Below are 18965 nucleotides of genomic sequence, written 5' to 3'. Positions count from 1 at the left end.
ACGGCTCAGACGGGAGCTTAGCATGATGGATCCACCAGTGAGAAACATGGAAACGGGCTTATCCACCTGCTTTGCAAGGTTAAAATAAGGTTATTTCTACCTTAAAAATCCTTATTTCAATGTGGGGCTTGTATGTGATTCTGCAGCCAGCCTCTAGTGGACTGTTGAGGAACTACAGCTTTATGCAATTTCACATTGGCTTCATTCTTCACAGGGGTTACTGTTAGGTTTACAGAAGAGTAATGGTATTACAAAAATCATTTTGTTGAACCACAAGAGGGAGTGCTTCTGTGGTTCTAAAAAGTGTAGATTAAAGGGTCTGTTTGGACTGGGATAGATGTTGTTAGAAAAAGACTAAAGCAAACCATTTTGTCTTAGAGTTCCTTGTGTTTTTCAGGATTTTTCATGCTAGAAAGAATTGATTAAATAATATCTGACTTTTGAAAAGTAGCCATGTTTTCCAGCAGAGGATGGTCTAGTCTGTTAAGGACCTTCATAAAAACATGAGGGGACAAGAGCCAGTGTCATCCAATGAGGAAATGATCGCAAAACTTTCATTGCAATTCTAAGACTTGATTTTTTTTAGACTCAACAGGGCAACATTATATTCCAGGCCCACAGTGTAAAAAGTAAATGTGGTGGGTTTTTGAGTTTGCTGTTGATGCACATCTTCCTCCCACGATGCATTGCACACAGGAAAGAGCAGAGCAGGTGCTGAAATGAATCCAAAAACATCTGTCACGCACAGATAGTGCCTTTCAAAACAAAGGGCTTGATGGGTTATTGTCAGATTTGGTTGTTACTTTCTAAAGTTCTAATTTTGATAATATTCCTTTGTTTTGCTTGGATATGGAAATGTTGAAGACTTTTGTATGTGAAAGACGATAGTATAGTATGATAATTAGTGTGAACTGTATCAAGTCTATAGAATTAGTGTTGTGAAAAAGAGATCATGCAGATTCATTTTGTCAAGAGTGTGTCTGTTTCTGTTTTTATGTTGCCCAAAACTTAATTTAACCTTGTTTAAATTCTGTCCTTCCTCTTTATTTTCACCTACCATATTCTTGTCTGTTTTAAAGGAAACCCCGATGATGGTATGATGATTAAAATACAATCAGAAGTTTCGCTGCAGCTCACAAACTTCTGCTTGGAAGGACAAGTCTTTATTTTTGAATGTCTCATAAAGCCCATTAAATTTAATTTGATAAGAGCATTAATCAGAAGCCATTACAAATTAATCTTATAATTTTCTGTAATAGCTTGTATTAGATTGGATTTAGTTTATCAGCAATTGAAACATTATTTTTAGTCTGTTGTACATAAGACGAGGAGGAGAACTGCCTGGAATTCTCTGCAAGATCATTTCCCATTAATTTTTATCGCAACGTTGGAAAAACAGACATTTTGCCAGTCGCTGCTTATCTTAACACTCACGGTTCAAAGCTTTATTCCATTATGTAAATGAATTCAGAACAAGTGTGTGAAAAAGTGAAATATAATTAATTTGAAGCCCAGAATGCATTAACGTGAAAATGCCAATCAGTGGAGCAGCTAACAGTTGTTTGCAGCAGTGATTTAAAGCTCTCATTCTAAGTCATCCGTTCTGTTCCTTCACCACATCACTGCTGGAGTTTTCCTGTAAGTAGGTAGAGAGAGATAATGAAGGCCGTAAGCTGCAGTGATTAAAGGCTAGTTTGAAACATGGAATTGTCATGCTGCTGTGGATTTTTAGCATTCATGTTTAGGTAGTCCGGTATGTTCACTAGCTCCTGCTGAGTGAGTATTCAGTGATGTGTGTTTTTTAACTTTATTTTTAATGTGGAATTTTGCTGCTGTGCAACATATCTTGCAGGAAATAAATAGAAAATGGAAAAGTGGTACAAACTGAGCACTTCTGGTGTCCCTTAAACCACTGTGAAAGATTCATGGGAGGCATGGAAAACCTATGACTAAAAACACTGGCAGGAGTAATCCTGCTCTAGGTGCTAAAGATTGTTTGAAAAATGTAAAAGGCCTTTACTAGAGCTACAACATTAAAAATACACAGATGCATATCGGCCTGTGCCTTCCTCAAGGTGTAGTCCACAGCCTGGGCCTGGATTATTTTTGTCAGTGTTTTTGGTGACCATGTTTAGCACTTTCTAGTCATCTGATGAAGCGCTTTTACACAATGGATCACACTTACCCCACCATAGCACATTAAGACAATAATAGCTGTGTGTATCAGTATTAACTTACCTCCTTCATGCACATTCAGACACTACTGATGCCGCTGTGAGAGTAGTTTGAGTGTCTTTCCCAAGAACAAATCCATGTTACTGCAGGAGCTGGGGATTGAACCTCCAACTTACAGTTGACAGACGACTCACTGTAGCACTGACTCACAGCCACCCCGGTTGCCTATAAACCTGTTGGCTCATTAAAGAAGAGAAGTGAAAAAGCTTTTAATTTCGTTCTATTTTATCAGTTCTTAAGAGCGTTTTCAGGCACAATTGTTTTGTACTTTGCTCAAACGCGGTCGCTCCCCTCTCCTCCACTGGCCTGCTTTCACATCATTCTGGGCACAAGCACACCTAAGCATGTTCACAGTCCAATATAGTAGGTGGCGATATGCACATAGTTGGTTTGAAATCTGCCACAAATAATTAATTTTTATTCCTCTTTCTTCCTCGTTATTACTCTAAATTGGCATCAGCTGCAGGAAGTCAGTTAAATATAACACCCCTTTCAAAGTTTGTGTTGAAGTTTCTCTGCTAGACTGAATCAGTGCAATACTTAAAGGTTTAAGATGTATCTCTGTAGCTGTTTGAAGATGATTAAAATACATTTTTGAATCATCAGCAAAGATTTTTGAGGAGTCAAAGATGGGCCTCAAGGCATGAAAAAGTATTGGTGCTCACTCAAAAGTACAATATATGTTCCTTATAACTGTTTTAACAGGCTTTTATAATTCTTAACACTAAATTTTAAAGTGTCTACATGCTTTTGGAATTAAACTGTTCCACAGATGACTAATGTTTTCCTATTTGTTCTTTCTAGGATGTTGTCTGGGGATTGAACTCCTTGTTTACTGTAAGTCTGGCTTGTTTTTTCCTTTTTAGTTTGGATGTTTTTTTAGACATGTAGCTATGGAAAGGACAGAATACTTTTAAATGTCTTATCAGTAGCTATGTAAACAAACATCACATAAATAGTTAATAGTTTATCTATAGTGTTTAAAAATATATAAATGTTGCTTTAAACTTATGTGTGCCATTTTTTATTCAAACCCATCCTGACATGAGGAAGTATTCTCCCTGAAATGCATGTTGATGAACAGAAATAATTCACCTGAATGAGCGAGCCAGCTGCTGAGCAAATTAAATAATGAAACACCAAACTCAGGTTACAGGGTGTCTGTGAGGCCTTAAAAAGTGTTAAAAGTTGAAAATTAGTTAAGCCAAACTTAAGGCTTTCAAAAAGTATTAAAAAGTCTAAAGTGCAAAACTATAAGTTCTTAAATTTTGTTGCTTTTAGACATGTTTAATTTCACCAAATAAGCGTGTAATTAGTTGTTCTTCTTTTGAGTTATATTCAGTTTTAAACATGTGATGTTCTTCTGAAACTCTGCCAGATTACTAAAATGAACATTACTCAACTACAATGAGCTGTATTTTATCAGCTGCAACAGTAAAAAGCTAAACTTGTAAAAAGGTGCTTGACTGCTCTAGTTATACAACCTTCAATTGTCAGCTACCTTATGGTATTAAATCAAGGTCTTAATTAGCATACTTCAACAAGAAATGCTACTGGCCTGTTTTTTTGTTCTGTCACATTTTTATCCCACAGTATGCCCAAAACACTAATGAAACTATCGCAGTGTAACAGGTTGGAAACTGTAGCTGCCATCTTAAAAAAGGTATTAGAAAATATTAAATTTAATGTCCGATTTTCTGTATATATCCTGGATTAACCACAGGAAGCCAGCCAACTGGCCTTAAAAACATTTCCAGGTAAATATTGGGAATAATGTGTGGATGTAGTAAATACAGGCAAAGCTCTCCCAGAGGAGCATTGATATGGAGCTTGAATCTAGCCTGAAACATACAATTATAGTTAGTTGTAGTTTGACAGAGTTGGATGCCTTTCTTAGCTCATTGAACTCAATAAAGCCGATGTCCTTTGGAGAAGCTGAGGTAGTACGTACTAGGGATTCATGTGGTCAGACGCTTACATTTATTTATTGAAGTAGCCAGTGCAAGATTTATGAGTCGGTTAAACAAAATACCAATCCTTTTTTTTTTTTAACACAGGCTTGAAATCCCAGTCTGTAATGCTCTTTGAACTGTAATGAACCTCCCGCCACCTGAGGCCGCTGTAGCTTCAGTTAATGGCTGCTGCCTTCCTATCTGAGCTTTCCCACGGCACTTCACTGGACGTAAATGTGAGAAGCTCAGCAGTTAGCGTGTAGTAGGAACAGCGCGGTATGACAGTTTTTTAAGTAGTAAATGGAAATAAAGTGGTATGTAGGCTGTCAAGGGTTAAACTCACCTATAAGTACTCAACCGAAGTGAACAGAGGCCACATATCAAAGCATGATAACAATCTGCAAAGAGGAATGAAGGCTGGAGGAGCTAGCTCCTTATGTTAGCTACGCTGTAGAGAGTATATCAGGCTCACTTTACATCCGCTGACACAATGACCCTGTGAGGAATCTAGAGGAAAAATGAATGCACGGTGTGCACTTTGAACCCTGACAACTATCCAGACACACAAATTAAGGTAACTTTACTTGATGATCAAATATACCATACATTACTGAATTTTATCAAATAATGTTTAATAGCAGGGTGAAGAAAGCCACCAAAACCTTAAAAAATGTTCATATAATCATACATTTAGACAAATATTGAACTATACAGACACTGAAATAGATGTGGTTCTTTGTTCAAGAAGCCTTAATATATCATATAAATTAATTTTATGATAAGACAACTCACGATGGATTTCTTTACTGGCAACATTTCAAGTGTTTTGGTTGCTAATGTTAGCAGCTAAAAGTTTTGAGATTAATTAGTTTAGCCTAAAATATGCACAGCTTGCTAATTGAAGCTTGCATAAATACTTTATCGATTACATTTTTAGAAACATCCTCCGGTCAGAGCAGTGTTTATGATGATAATGGTGACGGTAATCTGCATTGATGTGTGGTCCTGCCCTGAATCTTACCTCTTAATCAGGAAACAGCCTCTCAGGCCATCCTCCTTTTTATCTCTCTAATAACACTTCTCTTCTTGTGCATGGCATCTCTGAGGCAGCGGCATAATTAGGACTTTGTGTTTGCTTTAGTTGCAGAATCCGGGGTGACATTGCAGACAGCAAATAGTGCTGAAGAGAGCAATATCTCCCTCGGCAACTTATTGTTCTCTATTGGAAAAACAAAATTTGAGCCTTAGAGAGAAATATCGAACCCTGGGAAGTTTTCCAATACAATGAACAGGCATTTGAGATCTGGCCAGAATCAATACCTTTGTCACTTTTTGTCACTTTTCCTTTAGTTCTTCGAGCTTTGTATCTCATTATTCTCTTTTTGCCTTTTTTTTCCAGGACCTTTTGAACTTTGACGACCCATTGAATATCGATGCAGCAGAACATCATCTGAGAGACAAGGTGAGTCTACTGAGAATAACTGACACATTCAGTCCTATTTTATCCTGAGCTTTAACCCCTTTAACATCAGACAGAGTTTTACTAAGAAAAGTAACTTTCTTCATTGGCATGCAGATGATTCACTTGTCAAGTCCCCCACAGTGTCTGAGATTTGCTTACAGGCTCCATAATCAAATTCATAACCTAGCTCCTGTCGATAGTCTGCATAGAGAAGATTTCCTGCAGCAGAAAATACAGTTTCGACTGCAGCTTTCAGTGACTACTTTCCTCTGTAGGTGGGATTACGTGATAATCAGTTGAGAGTGCTTTAATTCAGTATGGTGGGCTGAAGAGAAAAAGCACACAGCTGCCTTCCTGAGCAGAGAACAAAAATTGCTAGGGCTGTATGTGGAACAGGTGCATATAGTGTTTCTAAAAAAAAAAAAAAGAAACTTACTTAAACTATTTATTTCTGTGCCTCTGCAGTAGACAGAAGGCTACATCATTTGTAAGTCAAATCAGCAGCCTAAACCAGAGTTTCCTCAAGCCTCCATGCTCTCTAAGTCGTGTGTATATTGGGTGTGTGCAAATGTGCATGTATTTGTATTCCCCTGCATTCATGGGTGACTTTGTGAATGTGTTTTTGCGAACTTTAACTCCAGATTTTCTTCACTTAGGCCTTTCCATTCTGCCTTTTTTGCTTACACAATAAGATGCTGAGCTGGTGTAGGAGCTGACTGCCAGCCTTCCCCGCAGAAGCACAATCATTCAGTCTCTTTTTTATAGACTGGCAGCCTTGTTAATTGATTACTAATGCCTTCCTTCACCTTCTTATTTCTATCTGATGTATCTTTCTTTCCTTCAGTTCCTCAGCGGAACATCAAAAAGTGACATTCTCAGTGTTTTGCTTCCAGTAATTGCTCTCCTGGATTGTCAACCGAGCTAATGTAGCTGCAGGAAGGCTGCTGACCAGCCACATAGCTGTTAGTTTGGCATGAGTTGAGATGAGCTGAAAGCATTTTAAAGTACAATATTTGACCTTTGGCATTGCGCAAGTACCCATTCCCATGATGCATTTGGGTGTGCCCAGCAGTGTGTGATAATGACTGCCATGTGACCCCATTAGATGTGAAAGAGTTTTTCTGTGTGTTGTTGTGAGAGGAGAGCGTGTGTGAGAAATGATTGCTGGTTTGTGACGGGGGTTATGAGTGTTTCGATGAGTCAGAGGTCCTCACTGTAGGATGAGGGTGTCAGTTGGGAGCCTATAATGAAGTAAACACAAAGAGCTCCTTGTCTTTTGGTGTCACAGATTAATTTGTGAGTGAGGAAAAGCTTTAGAATTTTTTCTGAAGACATGAATGGCATGATTTCAGTGTGACACTTCAAAGCTGTGTACACGTGCACTCCTGAAAATTTCATACAGCCTGTCTGACCCTGAAATCTTTATAACATTGGAGCTGCATTAGAATTTAACACTGTCATTTTGGAGACAAGGTGGGAAAAAATCATCTTAAAATCATCTTAATGTTTTTTTCTTTTTAATGATTTTACTATGAGATATATATATATATATATATACATATATTCGCTCCTCTCCAGACTTTCTGAATTCAATTTTAGTGATCACACTATCACACTGTTAAATGTGTACAGTCCTATCTGTCCTATCTGTCAGACCGACAGCAATGCATGCAAGTAAATGATAGCAAGTCGCCCTACCTTCTGGATGCAGTAGGGGTCCCCCAGGGCTCAATTTTAGGCCCTCTTATATTCTCACTTTGTGTCAATGATTTGGCTAATGTTTGCAAAAATGTGGATACAATTATGTATGCTGATGACACAGTGATTTTTACACAAGCCAAAAGTGCCCAAGGGGCTGCCCTGCGACTTTCAATTGTTTTAGATGATTTGTAAAAATGGTTGAGTGATTCATGTCTTTGCCTAAATGTTAAAAAAAACATATCTGTGTTCTTTAGCAAACCGATGACTCCCTTGGCCCCAGCAAAAATTTACCTGGGAGGACAAGAATTAACAAGAATGAGGAATTTAAATACCTTGGAGTGGTATTAGATTCAAAATTATCCTTTAGGCAGCACGTTAAAAACATTGTAAAAACTGTTAATTTTAACATAAGAAATTTTAAACAAATTCAGGCATCCTTAACAGATAAGGCAGCAATCACATTCCTGCACTCAATGATACTGTCCCATATTGAGTATTGCATCACAAGCTTGTCCAACACAAATCTTTGTGTTATTGGACCAACTGAAGCCTGCTACAAAAGAGCGTTAAAAATCCTAGATAAGAAACCTTTTTCCTACCACCATTGTCAAATTCTTGATAAATATAGTTTTTTAAATTTTGCTAACTTTCAACTATTTAAATCAACTGGTTTAATCTACAAGGTTCTACATGGTTTGGTGCCTCCACCAATGAAGGATTTTATCAAACAAAAGTCTGTCAGTGTCTCTGGATCCCAAGTGACTAGAGCCACTGTCAGAGGTGAATGTAAACTTCCATTCAGGCGAACATCTTTCTCTCAAAACGTCCTGTCGTATCAGGGTGTAACCTTTTGGAATAGTATTCCACTCTCAGTGAGGGAAAGCACATGCTTCCCCACTTTTAAGAAACAATTAAAACTATGGCTAAGAGATAGGCAAACATGTGATCATGTGTGAGCTACAACATGTTTAAAAGTCAGACATGTGCAATACTCATCTTTTCTAACCAAGCACCTTGTTAAAAATGCAGTATAATATAGAGAAATGTGCAATTGGACATGGTGCAATATGAATCAGTGCAATACAGGGATATGTGCAATATAAATCATTGAAGCACAGGTCTATGTGCAATATGGATCAGTGCACTATAGGGATATGTGCAATATGAATTGGTGCAATATAAGGGTTGGTCCAGTTGGACTCAGTGCAATACAAGGGTGTGTGCAATACAGATAAAGTCTGGCTCATCTAATGTGTTATTGTTGTTTGTTTGTACTAACATGATCCTGTTGTCACAGTTTTTGTCCTTGTTCACGGTTGTGTCCTGTATGTAAATAGTATGTGTATATGTTTTATTTCTTACATCAACCTGCCAGGGGGTCTGCAGATGGAAATTAGCCTTGGGCTACAATCTGGCATATTTACATTTTTTTTAATGTTCATTAATATGTATTGTTCCCCCTTTAATAAATAAATAAATAAATAAATAAATATAAGACAGCCCCTTTCAGTGTTGTAACAATTTAAGTGAACATCAAGGAAAAAACACTGATAAAACTCATTCGACTTGTCACTGTGGAGCAACAATAGTTTATTGAGTTAGCAATCAGTTGCCAATACTAAACAAACTACCCACTTACTGTGGTGTTTGAATGCTAGCACTATGTCAACGCTGGCTCAATAACATAATCAAGTCTTGATTGTAGTTCTTGTAGCCATCTTAAGGCCAGTTCAGATCACACAGATTCAGACAGATGTAGATCCTCGATATCTGTCTGAAAACATGGGGCCTAAATATGAGTGTCGGGAACTAAAAGTGCTCTCGTGGTGTGACAATTAACAACCTGTCACCTAACACCTCACAACTCGGCCATGTCAGAAATGTTCTTACATTGTTGTTTAGTTTGAAGTCCTTGACCCAGTGTTAAGGACATATATCCTGATACCTACTGATGGGAGAGCATTCTTTGCACCATTTACCAGATTGAGTGCCTACTTTCCTCCCTCTTGGGATGTAATTTGAAGGCTAATTTTTTTTTTTTATTTTATTTTATTTTATTTTATTTTATTTTATTTCATTTTATTTATCACATGCCCATGTTAAGTTCTGTCTTAAAGAGAGCCAGTCAATATTTTCATCTGCTTGATATACACTACTCACAATAAGTTAGGGATATTGGTATTTATATGAGTGCTTTTCCTATTTGGGCTGAATTTTAATGAAATAAGTAATATTTCCCTTTGATATTACTATTAATGAATGAGAAGAAACACCATTCTCATTAGTTTAATATTTATTACCCCAACAATTTAGACAATAACAAAGATAGCCCCAAATAACCAAAATTGGCAAAAGTCAGTAGCGGGTGTTTCCACCATTTGCGGCAATGACAGCTTGACAGCGACGTCTCATGCTCCTTACTAGCCTCATGATGTTGTTCTGAGGCAATGCGTTCCACTCCTCCACAAGTGCTACACGCAGTTCTGCCAGGTCACGTGGGGGTGGGGTACGATCATCCAGTCTCTGCTTCAGCTGGTCCCAGACGTGCTCTATGGGGTTCAGGTCAGGGGACATTGCTGGCCATACCATATGAGGCACTCCGACTTCCTGAAGTCGAGCTGTGACAATTCTGGCACGATGTGGTGGAGCATTATCATCCATGAACAGAAAGTTGGGGGTGTGCTGGCGGAATTGGGGGATGATGATGGGTTCTATGATGTCTCTGAGGTAAGACCGTGCGGTGACTGAGCCATCTACAATCACCAAATCTGTTTTGCGCTGACTGGTGATGCCTGCCCAGACTGTTGCACCTCCTCCACCAAAGCGAACCCTGGGGACCATGTTGACCTCGGCGTATCGCTCACCTTGCCTTCTCCAGCAACGCTGACGACCATCATTTCTGCGCAAGGTGACCCGACACTCATCAGTGAACAGGACGGTAGACCACTGCTGCATTGTCCAGGTCACATGGTCTTGTGCCCACTGCAAACGGTCACGGCGGTGTCTTGGTGTCAGTGGAGTCACCTGCAACGGTCGTCTGGCATTCAAGCCAAAGCGGTGGAGTCGGTTGCGAATGGTTTGTCTGGAAACCCTAGTACCCCTCACTTCTCGTAAACGGGCCTGCAGCTGTGTCGCAGTTGCATAACGGTGTCTGAGTGCATAGGTCCTTAGGTACTGGTCATCATTGCGGTCCATCACTCTTGGGGCTCCACTCCTGGGTCTGTCACGAACACTGCCAGTAGTTCTGTGTCTTGCTGCAAGTCTGCTGATGACACTTTGAGACACACCAAGTTCACGAGCAACATCTGACTGCCTGCTACCGACCTGAAGGTGCGCTATGGCCAGGTGGCGCTGCTCGTCCGTTAAGCGACGTCGTGTGTTCATGGCTGCTTGAATGATGAACTGGGAATGACTTACTGACAATACCAGCTTTTTATACCCCCAGAATGTTGAAATTGATGCCACATTGAAAAGGGTTGTCTTTTTGTATTTTTTGGTATTGGCCCCGATATGTAAGGTGCACTGTACACACTGAGACCATTACGTGGAAAACACAAAATGAGGTGTGTCTATCACCTAAATACAATTGCCTCCCTATCCCAAAGATCACTGAAGTGAAACAAACACCTTATGTATGAAATCCACTGAGTCTCTCACAATATCCCTAACTTATTGTGAGTAGTGTATCTGTAATCTTATCCATTATCCATAATCCATTACATAATTGCTTCTTGTTTGTTGTTTTCTTCTTTTACTAGCAAAAGGCTGCTACAATCACACAGAGTGCTTCTGTTGTTGCTGTGATTCCTTCTCTTTGACCTGATAGTCTGTGAACCTTCACACAGTCGTGGAGAAAGTGATGACAGCATACGATACGAAGTCGGGGTCACACTTGTAGTGTGGCCAGTCTGATGAGACAAGATGAGACCAGATGGAAAAAAATCGTGTAGTCTGAGCCGGCCTTTAGTTAGAATTGGGCAATGTCCAATTTTTAACACCATCAAACCCTCCCCAGATTTCCCCCAAAATAGAATATTACTGTCACATAATCACATAATTATAGTTCTCGTGGGTGTCACTAAACATTGAGAGGGGGTCACCAGATGCCTTTAAAAAAACTAAGAATATTTTAAAGATGATTTCAAACTGTATATTTTACCAATTTTAAGGAAAATAATGGCATACTATTAGTTAAATGCAAAATGAAAACATGGTAATTTGGTGAGACTTATGCTGAAATCAAAGTAATCAAAAAAGCTGTAAAAAGTAGGTCTGCACACAGATTTGGCTGGGCCCCTGATAAACCCAGAGAACGGGCCCTCCCCAGCTATGATTTTTTGATGATATCAATGCATGTGTGTTTTATCAGTAGCATTGGTGCCAGCATCCTGAAAAGCAGTTACTTCATTTTGGAGTTGAAAGTTGAGTCAAACTATTATTGGGTTCTAATGTTCAAATACTTGTGCCACTTTTTAACCATTTTTCCTGCCCAATTTTGCCACTATTATTTGACGTTTTTCATCAATTATGTGCAATTGTCACCCATTTTGCCTCTTTTTACTTACTTTTGCTACTTAACACCAATTTTGTCCAATTTTAACCTGTTTTCATGACTCTTTCCCATCAAATTTTGCGACTTTAAACTTATTTTTTGTCAATTCCACCACTTGTTTTCTGCCTGTTTTTGCCACTACTAAACTATTTCTTCCAACTTTCTGCCTATTCTTGCCTCTGTTGACCCATTATTGCCTCTGTTAACCCTTTTAACTACTTTTTAAGCCCATTTAAACCAATTTCACTGTTTGTTTTGCCTATTTTTGCCAACTAATTTCTGCCCATTTCTGCCCAATTTTCTCTTTTCTCTTTCTGCATTTCTTCCATGAGAAAGACTAGAGTAAGCATGGCCAAAAGTAGATCTTTGATGACTATAACTGACTAAAAGTAAGTTTAGATTTTGTCAAGATGACTTTAGGGAGACTAGAATGTAATGAAGTTTTTGTCTGACACTCAGAAGCTGTCAAATCTGTCAAGATACAATGCATCTGTGTCTCTTCTGCATCTGAGCTGTAGAAAGCAGCGATCCCAGGTTTGGCATCATGCATAGAACACACTACTCTTTGGTAGTAGGTAGTAGGTTTGGTATCAGATTCAGGCAAGAAAATAAATGCTCGGACCAAAAGTTAAGACTAAAATGTGAGGACTTTTTATGGACTAAAACGAGACCAAAGTTTTTGAGTCTTCATCGATTAATACTAGACCAAAACTGTAAAGGGTACAAAATGACTAAAATTTGACTAAAACTAAAAGGCATTAAACTAAAAACTGAGACTGAGACTAAAACTAAAAATAATTGTCAAAATTAGTACTGTTTGTATGTTAACATCTATGGCACACTGCTCTACTTTAACATCAGATTCTACCAAGTTGCATTGCTTCTCAAAGGCAGTTTGGTTTGATAGGACTGTCAGAAAACATAGTTTCTCCAGAAAGTTTTTACAGCTAAATTGGTACTTTCTGTAGTCCTTTGTAATGATGTCACCACTGAAATTGATATGAAGTAATTTGTTCTAGAGGGCTAAATTATCCATTTCCTTTTCTATCAAAGGTGACAGGGTAGGAAATGTACTCAATACACACACATCACAAAACTCAACTCCAGCTAATAAATATGTTGGAACCCAGAATTTTACTCCTAAATAAGCTCAATCCTCTATCAGAGGTCAACACAACGTAAACTCAGATTTCAAAAAGTTTTAAAAATACAGTCAGAAAAGGAGGAAGTTCAAAGGCAGAAAAGGAGGAAGTTCAAAGGCAGAAAAAGATATTTTTCTACGATTGACAAGTGCTGTGAAAATAAACTTTCTCTATTATTTTTCGTGCTGCCTCACTGATCTGTTGTAATTCTCTCGAGCCACAACAACTGAAAACACAAAGCCAGCCATCCATGACCCACTCCCACTGAGTCCCAGTCTGCTGCAATCAACTTCCGCAGCGAGTGGGTGAAACTGTGGGAGTGTGTGTCTCAGCACACGTGTGTGCCTGTGTTCTTGGCTGTGTGTGTACTCAGGGTTGTGAAGTGGAACTCCTCTTGTGGCTGCTCTGTGAATACATTTACCGTTTAAAGTGGTTGAAAGGGAGAACCCTCTTGGGTAATTTAGTATGTTTGAGTGTATAGTATGTGTGTGTGTAGGTAATCCGTAACTGTTGGAGCTTACCAGTGCTGGTTGTGTATGGATTTGTAGGAAATGATTGTGTACATGCACAGACACCAAAACTATAAGGGCTTACTTAGAAGTAATAGGCCAACTAGGCTGAACAGTTACACCTTTTCAGCATTGCCTTTGTTTACAAAGATACCGTCTTTTTACAAAATATCATTGCAGTCATTGATAGTCCGCTAGTGGGAGTACATCCTCTGGCTGGTGTCCAGGGATTATTTCAAAGCAAGCTCTTTGTCTGCCTGACTCCTTCAGTTCTTTTTAGTTTGAAGTTTTATGAGGATGACAAATGAATACTGAGCTTTTAAATTTGCTCTCCACGTGCCTGTTTGAAAACCTTAGAGGCCACTTTTTTCTGTAACAACTCAGATTCCCCACTGCTGAGAAAGGGCCCAACGTACTAATAAAGATAGCACCATAAAGATAGGGATATTAATGGAAACTCAAAAAACCCATTTTGACAGGATGAGTGGGTGTCAGAGTTCAAAGTGTTTATTGTTGCACATTTAGAAATATGTAGGAGTGCATGTACAAAATGACTCAAGAATATCTGATGATCCCTGGGCAGTGGCCAGTTAAGTTAGGCTAACACTTAAGCTTAGAAATCTGCTCAATAAACTGATGTATGTTTTTGGTTTGTATTTTGTTCTGTCTGAGGGTCCATCCACACAAAGACGAGTTTAGGAGTATCTGCAAAATATTTTATCATAGCGCGTCGTCCACGAAAATGCTTCTTTTTTTTAAACCGGGTCCCAGAGTGAACGAATCTGTACTAGCCAACCGTTTTCTCCATGTACAACCAAGCGCATCTTTCCTGAAACGATTATGTAATAGCTCCCTTAACCCGCATGTGTGAGTCAATTGCCATTGAATAGAGATCATAATTTTCTTATTTAATGACTTTGCGAGAGCCGGGACAAAAACAACAATAATGGCAGATTACATGACATTGTTTGTGTCTGTTGCTCTTCAACCATCTTTAGCGACAAAGAGCAGCGTACGCCACTTGTTCTTAGATCCATTGTAGAGTGCAAACAGAAGGGCAGCCAGGAAAAAAGTTTTGGGTAAGAGAAAAGTTTTGGGGTGAGCTTGCTCCATAATCTTCCTCTCTGTTTTTGGTGCTTTTCCATGGCAGCATTACCTCCAATGTCCACATACAGCCACATCGCGGCGATCCGTACTGCCGAGCAAATCAGTCCCTCTCTAGTCTGTCAGAGCATTTCCACAGCTGGCGCTCCTGACCGGCAGCGACGCATCCCTAGAGCGCCACTCTGCTTCGCTTCGTTTGAGGTATGCTTCCGGTCTATTTTTAGCACTGGTCGCTGCCAAACCGCCTCAATACTCCGTTGATCAGAAAGCTCCAAAAAAGGAAGTCACAAGCGTAGAATATCCGGTTCTTTCAAAATACAACACAATGCATGGAATCCCTGGAATCATCACTTAACTTTTTAGGACATTTAGCCAAATATTTTACATAAAACCACAGATCCTTTGAGCAAACATTAACCTTTAAACTTCCTAATGTATTCACCCAATGGCGGAGGCAATATTATCATGGACTTACACTGGAAAGGATGATAAATTAACCCCAAAAGGTAAAGTAGTCCACTGTTGACATACTATTCCTGCATGAACTTGCAGTTCTCCCGTGATCTCTGCCCGCTGATCAGGGCTGCGTGCCGCAGCACTGTAGACTTGCTTCCAGTGGGTGAGGTCGCTCGCCTTTGGTCGGACTAAACCTGCTTTGGTGCGCAGCGCAGTTGTCCTATGTGGACATTGTGGGTTACAGCACTACTTACATGCCTTGCATATATCACACAGTGCTCACAAGTCATTTTGAATGGTTTTGTGCTTATGTGAACTTTTTTTTTTTAAACAACTCCTTGTTTACTGAAAACTTTTTCAAAACAAAGCAGAAATGTAGCGGTTTATCTCAGTGTGGACAAGGCCTTAAGCTTAGAGTACTTCACTTGGGTAGGCTTAGGTGCGTTTACTTTTAGGCAGATCTGTTGGTTTAGTTGTTAAATCTTTAAATAGAAGTTATTTTTGAAACAGATGATTATAAAATTCTATGGAGTCCAATCATATGCTACCTTATTACTAAAAATGGTAGAATTTAATTGCAGCTCTATTTGTTATAACCACCAGTCCTGTAGGTATCAGACATGTTGGCACATGATGCCGGTACCAGTTTGGGACCTGATTTCAATACTCATCCCTGTACAGGTGTACCACGTAATCTGGCAATCTTTTGCATAGGTGGAGTGAAACAAACCACAATATGTCTGAGATTCTGAAGAGGAAAAATAATGAATATCCATAAAAATTTCTGAAAAAAAAAAAAACAAAAAACAAACTTGTATATATCTCAACTTACAGTCTCTTAGATATATCTGACATTTTCTCAGGATATACAGTGTGAAGTCTTACAGGGAGCAGATAGAGAAATGGTCTGAATGGTGCGATTCAAAGTGCAAAGGGTGTTACCCTTTCACACACCAGCCAGCAGCAAGTGCCATTATTTAAATGTCAGAAGTCTTTGAAATGGCAAAAGGAGGAGCTGCCAGAAAGCAGAGAGGCTCAAAAATCTGCAGGGCAAAAAAAAAAAAAAAAAAGGGCGTCAGCATTTCAACAGAAAATAAATATTGGTGCCAGTGTATCACTAAACATGCTGGTAGATTTTCTCCATTGCACTAGAGTGACATGATTGGACCTTTGTGAGTGGTTAAGCCCAACGTTAATTCTTCCTGTAGTCTCACTTTGTGTACCTAATCCCCTACATCTACATTGATTGTTTCTCATCAATCTGAGGTGCAGCTTGTCTCGTCTCTGTATTACATTCTCAGTATGGCTCCTTCAGGTACCTCAAGTGGCTTAGCCTCTTCAGTCAATAGCCAATCAAGTCAAGGGGACACACACACACCTACACACTATTTTTACTGCAACCTGACCTGGCTTCTCTCCTTCTTATTAGCTGTCTGCCCTGTCTATTGATCTCAGTGGTCCTGAAGGTCTCATTAGAACTCCAAGGGAGGGAAAAAAGACACTTCCAGGTAGAGCTGTGGTCACATAAAAAACAATTTAAACTCAGACACCCCCTATGTTCTAAAGCAATAACACAACCACTTTGGATTCCTGCTTGTAACAGTTGTAAGCTTGATAAAATTTGTTTTATCACCCTATGCGTTTGAAGCAGATTTTATAAGATGCAAGCATGTCGCAAGTTTACACCACGTTCCACATTATTATGCAAATGACATTTTTCTCTTATTTTCCTAAATATTAATGCAAATGACAGAATATTTTTCAAGTCATCAGCTGTTAGAGCATAATTCAAATGTTTTAGAACAAACTTCATAATGATAGCCATTTTTTTTAAAATAAAAACCTCAAAATGCACTTTTCCACATGTTCCACATTATTAAGCAGGCCACAGGTTTCAAGCAATATGGGAAAGAAAAATGATCTCTCTGCTGCCGAAAAGTGTCAAATAGTTTAATGCCTTGGACAAGGAATGAAAACATTAGATATTTCATGAAAAATTAATCGTGATCATCGTACTGTGAAGGAATTTGTGGCTGATTCAGAGCACAGATGGGTTCATGCAGATAAAGGCATAATGAGGAAGGCTTCTGCCAGTCAAATTCATCAAGTTAAGAGAGAAGATTCTAAAATGCCATTACAAAGCAGCAAACAGGTATTTGAAGACGCTGGTGCCTCTGGATTCCCACCAACCCCAAGGTGTAGGATCCTCCAGAGGCTTGCAGTCATGTATAAACCTACTATTCAGCCGCCTGATTCTCACAGGCAGAAATGGTTGCAGTGGGCCCAGAAATACATGAAGACTCATTTTCAAACAGTCATGGTGACTGATGAGTGCTGTGCAACCCTGGATGGTCCAGATGGAGGAGTAGTGGATGGTTGGAGGATGGCCACCATGTCCCAAAAAGGCTGTGACGTCAGCAAGGAGGGGCAGAGTCATGTTTTGGGCCGGATTCATGAGGAGAGAGCCGGTAGGCCCCTTTAGGGTCCCTGAAGGTGTGAAAATGACCTCGGCAAAGTATACAGAGTTTCTGACTGACCACTTTCTACCATGGTTAAAAAAAGTGGCTGACCACTTTCTTCCATGGTAAAAAAAAGAAGAGCAGTGCCTTCTGTAGCAAAATTTTCTTCATGCATGACAATGCACCATCTCATGCTGCAAAGAATCCCTCTGTGTCATTGGCTGCTATGGGCATAAAAGGAGAGAAACTCATGGTGTGGCCCCCATCCTCCCCTGACCTCAACCCTACTGAGAACCTTTGGAGCATCCTCAAGCTAAAGATCTATGAGGGTGGGAGGCAGTTCACATCAAAACTGCCATTCTGGAGGATATTCTGACATCTTGCAAAAAAATTCAAGCAGAAACTCTCCAAAAACTCACAAGTTCAATGGATGCAAGAATAGTGAAGCTGATATCAAAGAGGGGCTCCTATGTTAACACGGAACTTGGCCTGTTAAGATGTTTTTGATTGAAATAGCCTTTGATTTCAGTAAATATGACTTTCTAATGCTGTAAATTTAACAAATGACCATTTTCAGTTCTTTACAACCTATAAAATGTTTTAAAACTCTGCCGTGCTTAATAATGTGGAACAGTGCATTTTGAGATTTTTATTTTTAAAAGGATAATGGTTATCATTATGAAGTTTGTTTAAAAACATTTGACTTATGCTTTAATGGCTGATGACTTAAAAAAATACCCTGACTGTCATTTGCATTAATATTTCGGAAAATCAGAGAAAAATGTCATTTGCATAATAATGTGGAACGCAGTGTAGTTCATGGGTCCGCCAAGAGGTTTGCAGACTGTGTACAAAACATCGTCTGACAATAAATACTACTCGAAAGGCTCTTCAGTTCAATCCAAACACAGATGTCCGATTCCCACCAATACCAAATGATAAAAAAAGGGTCTTTCGGGTATAAGTTTAAAACTGATGTGCTAGTCAAGATAGTCAGTGCCCAATCTTAACCAGTTGTAGTAATGTAGCTGCAACCTCCACCAACACAACGGGTCCTTACAATTGGTTTTTGGTGCCACTAGCAATCTTGTTATGTTGTTATCTTATGGCTTTCTCAGTGGTCATTTGCCTGTGTCATACTTCCAGCTCTTTAGTTGTTTGTTTAAGGAAGTTAGATGACAGTAGTTACACAGCACCATTATGTTTCAGTGTGAGCACATGTGAAGGTTAGGTTTGAGACCTTTTCATTACATATTCATCTTGGTCTCTAGTCAAACCTGTCAAGCATGTCAGAGTAGAACAGCATATGAGTACACAGCAATTCATCATTTATGTCACATCTAGTTAGGTCAATGTATAAATAATGCCATCAGATGCAACACCAGTGGCTTCT

The 18965-nt window shown here is 39.2% G+C and overlaps 1 protein-coding gene across 2 annotated transcripts in view; it reads left to right on the top strand.

Moving 5' to 3' along the window:
- ube2f (ubiquitin-conjugating enzyme E2F (putative)) overlaps positions 1-18965 on the top strand; it is a 77782-nt gene that overhangs the window by 41870 nt on the left and 16947 nt on the right. For both annotated transcript variants that reach the window (XM_041807121.1, XM_041807122.1), the window contains 2 exons: positions 3040-3072; positions 5587-5649. In XM_041807121.1, the coding sequence (XP_041663055.1) occupies positions 3040-3072; positions 5587-5649 (96 nt within the window). The remainder of the gene's footprint in view (positions 1-3039; positions 3073-5586; positions 5650-18965) is intronic.

The sequence above is a fragment of the Cheilinus undulatus genome, linkage group 15 (genome assembly GCF_018320785.1).
Source record: "Cheilinus undulatus linkage group 15, ASM1832078v1, whole genome shotgun sequence".
NCBI classification, from domain to species: Eukaryota; Metazoa; Chordata; class Actinopteri; order Labriformes; family Labridae; genus Cheilinus; species Cheilinus undulatus.
Note: the sequence above shows the minus strand (reverse complement) of the source record. Positions and strands in the feature narration are given on the sequence as shown.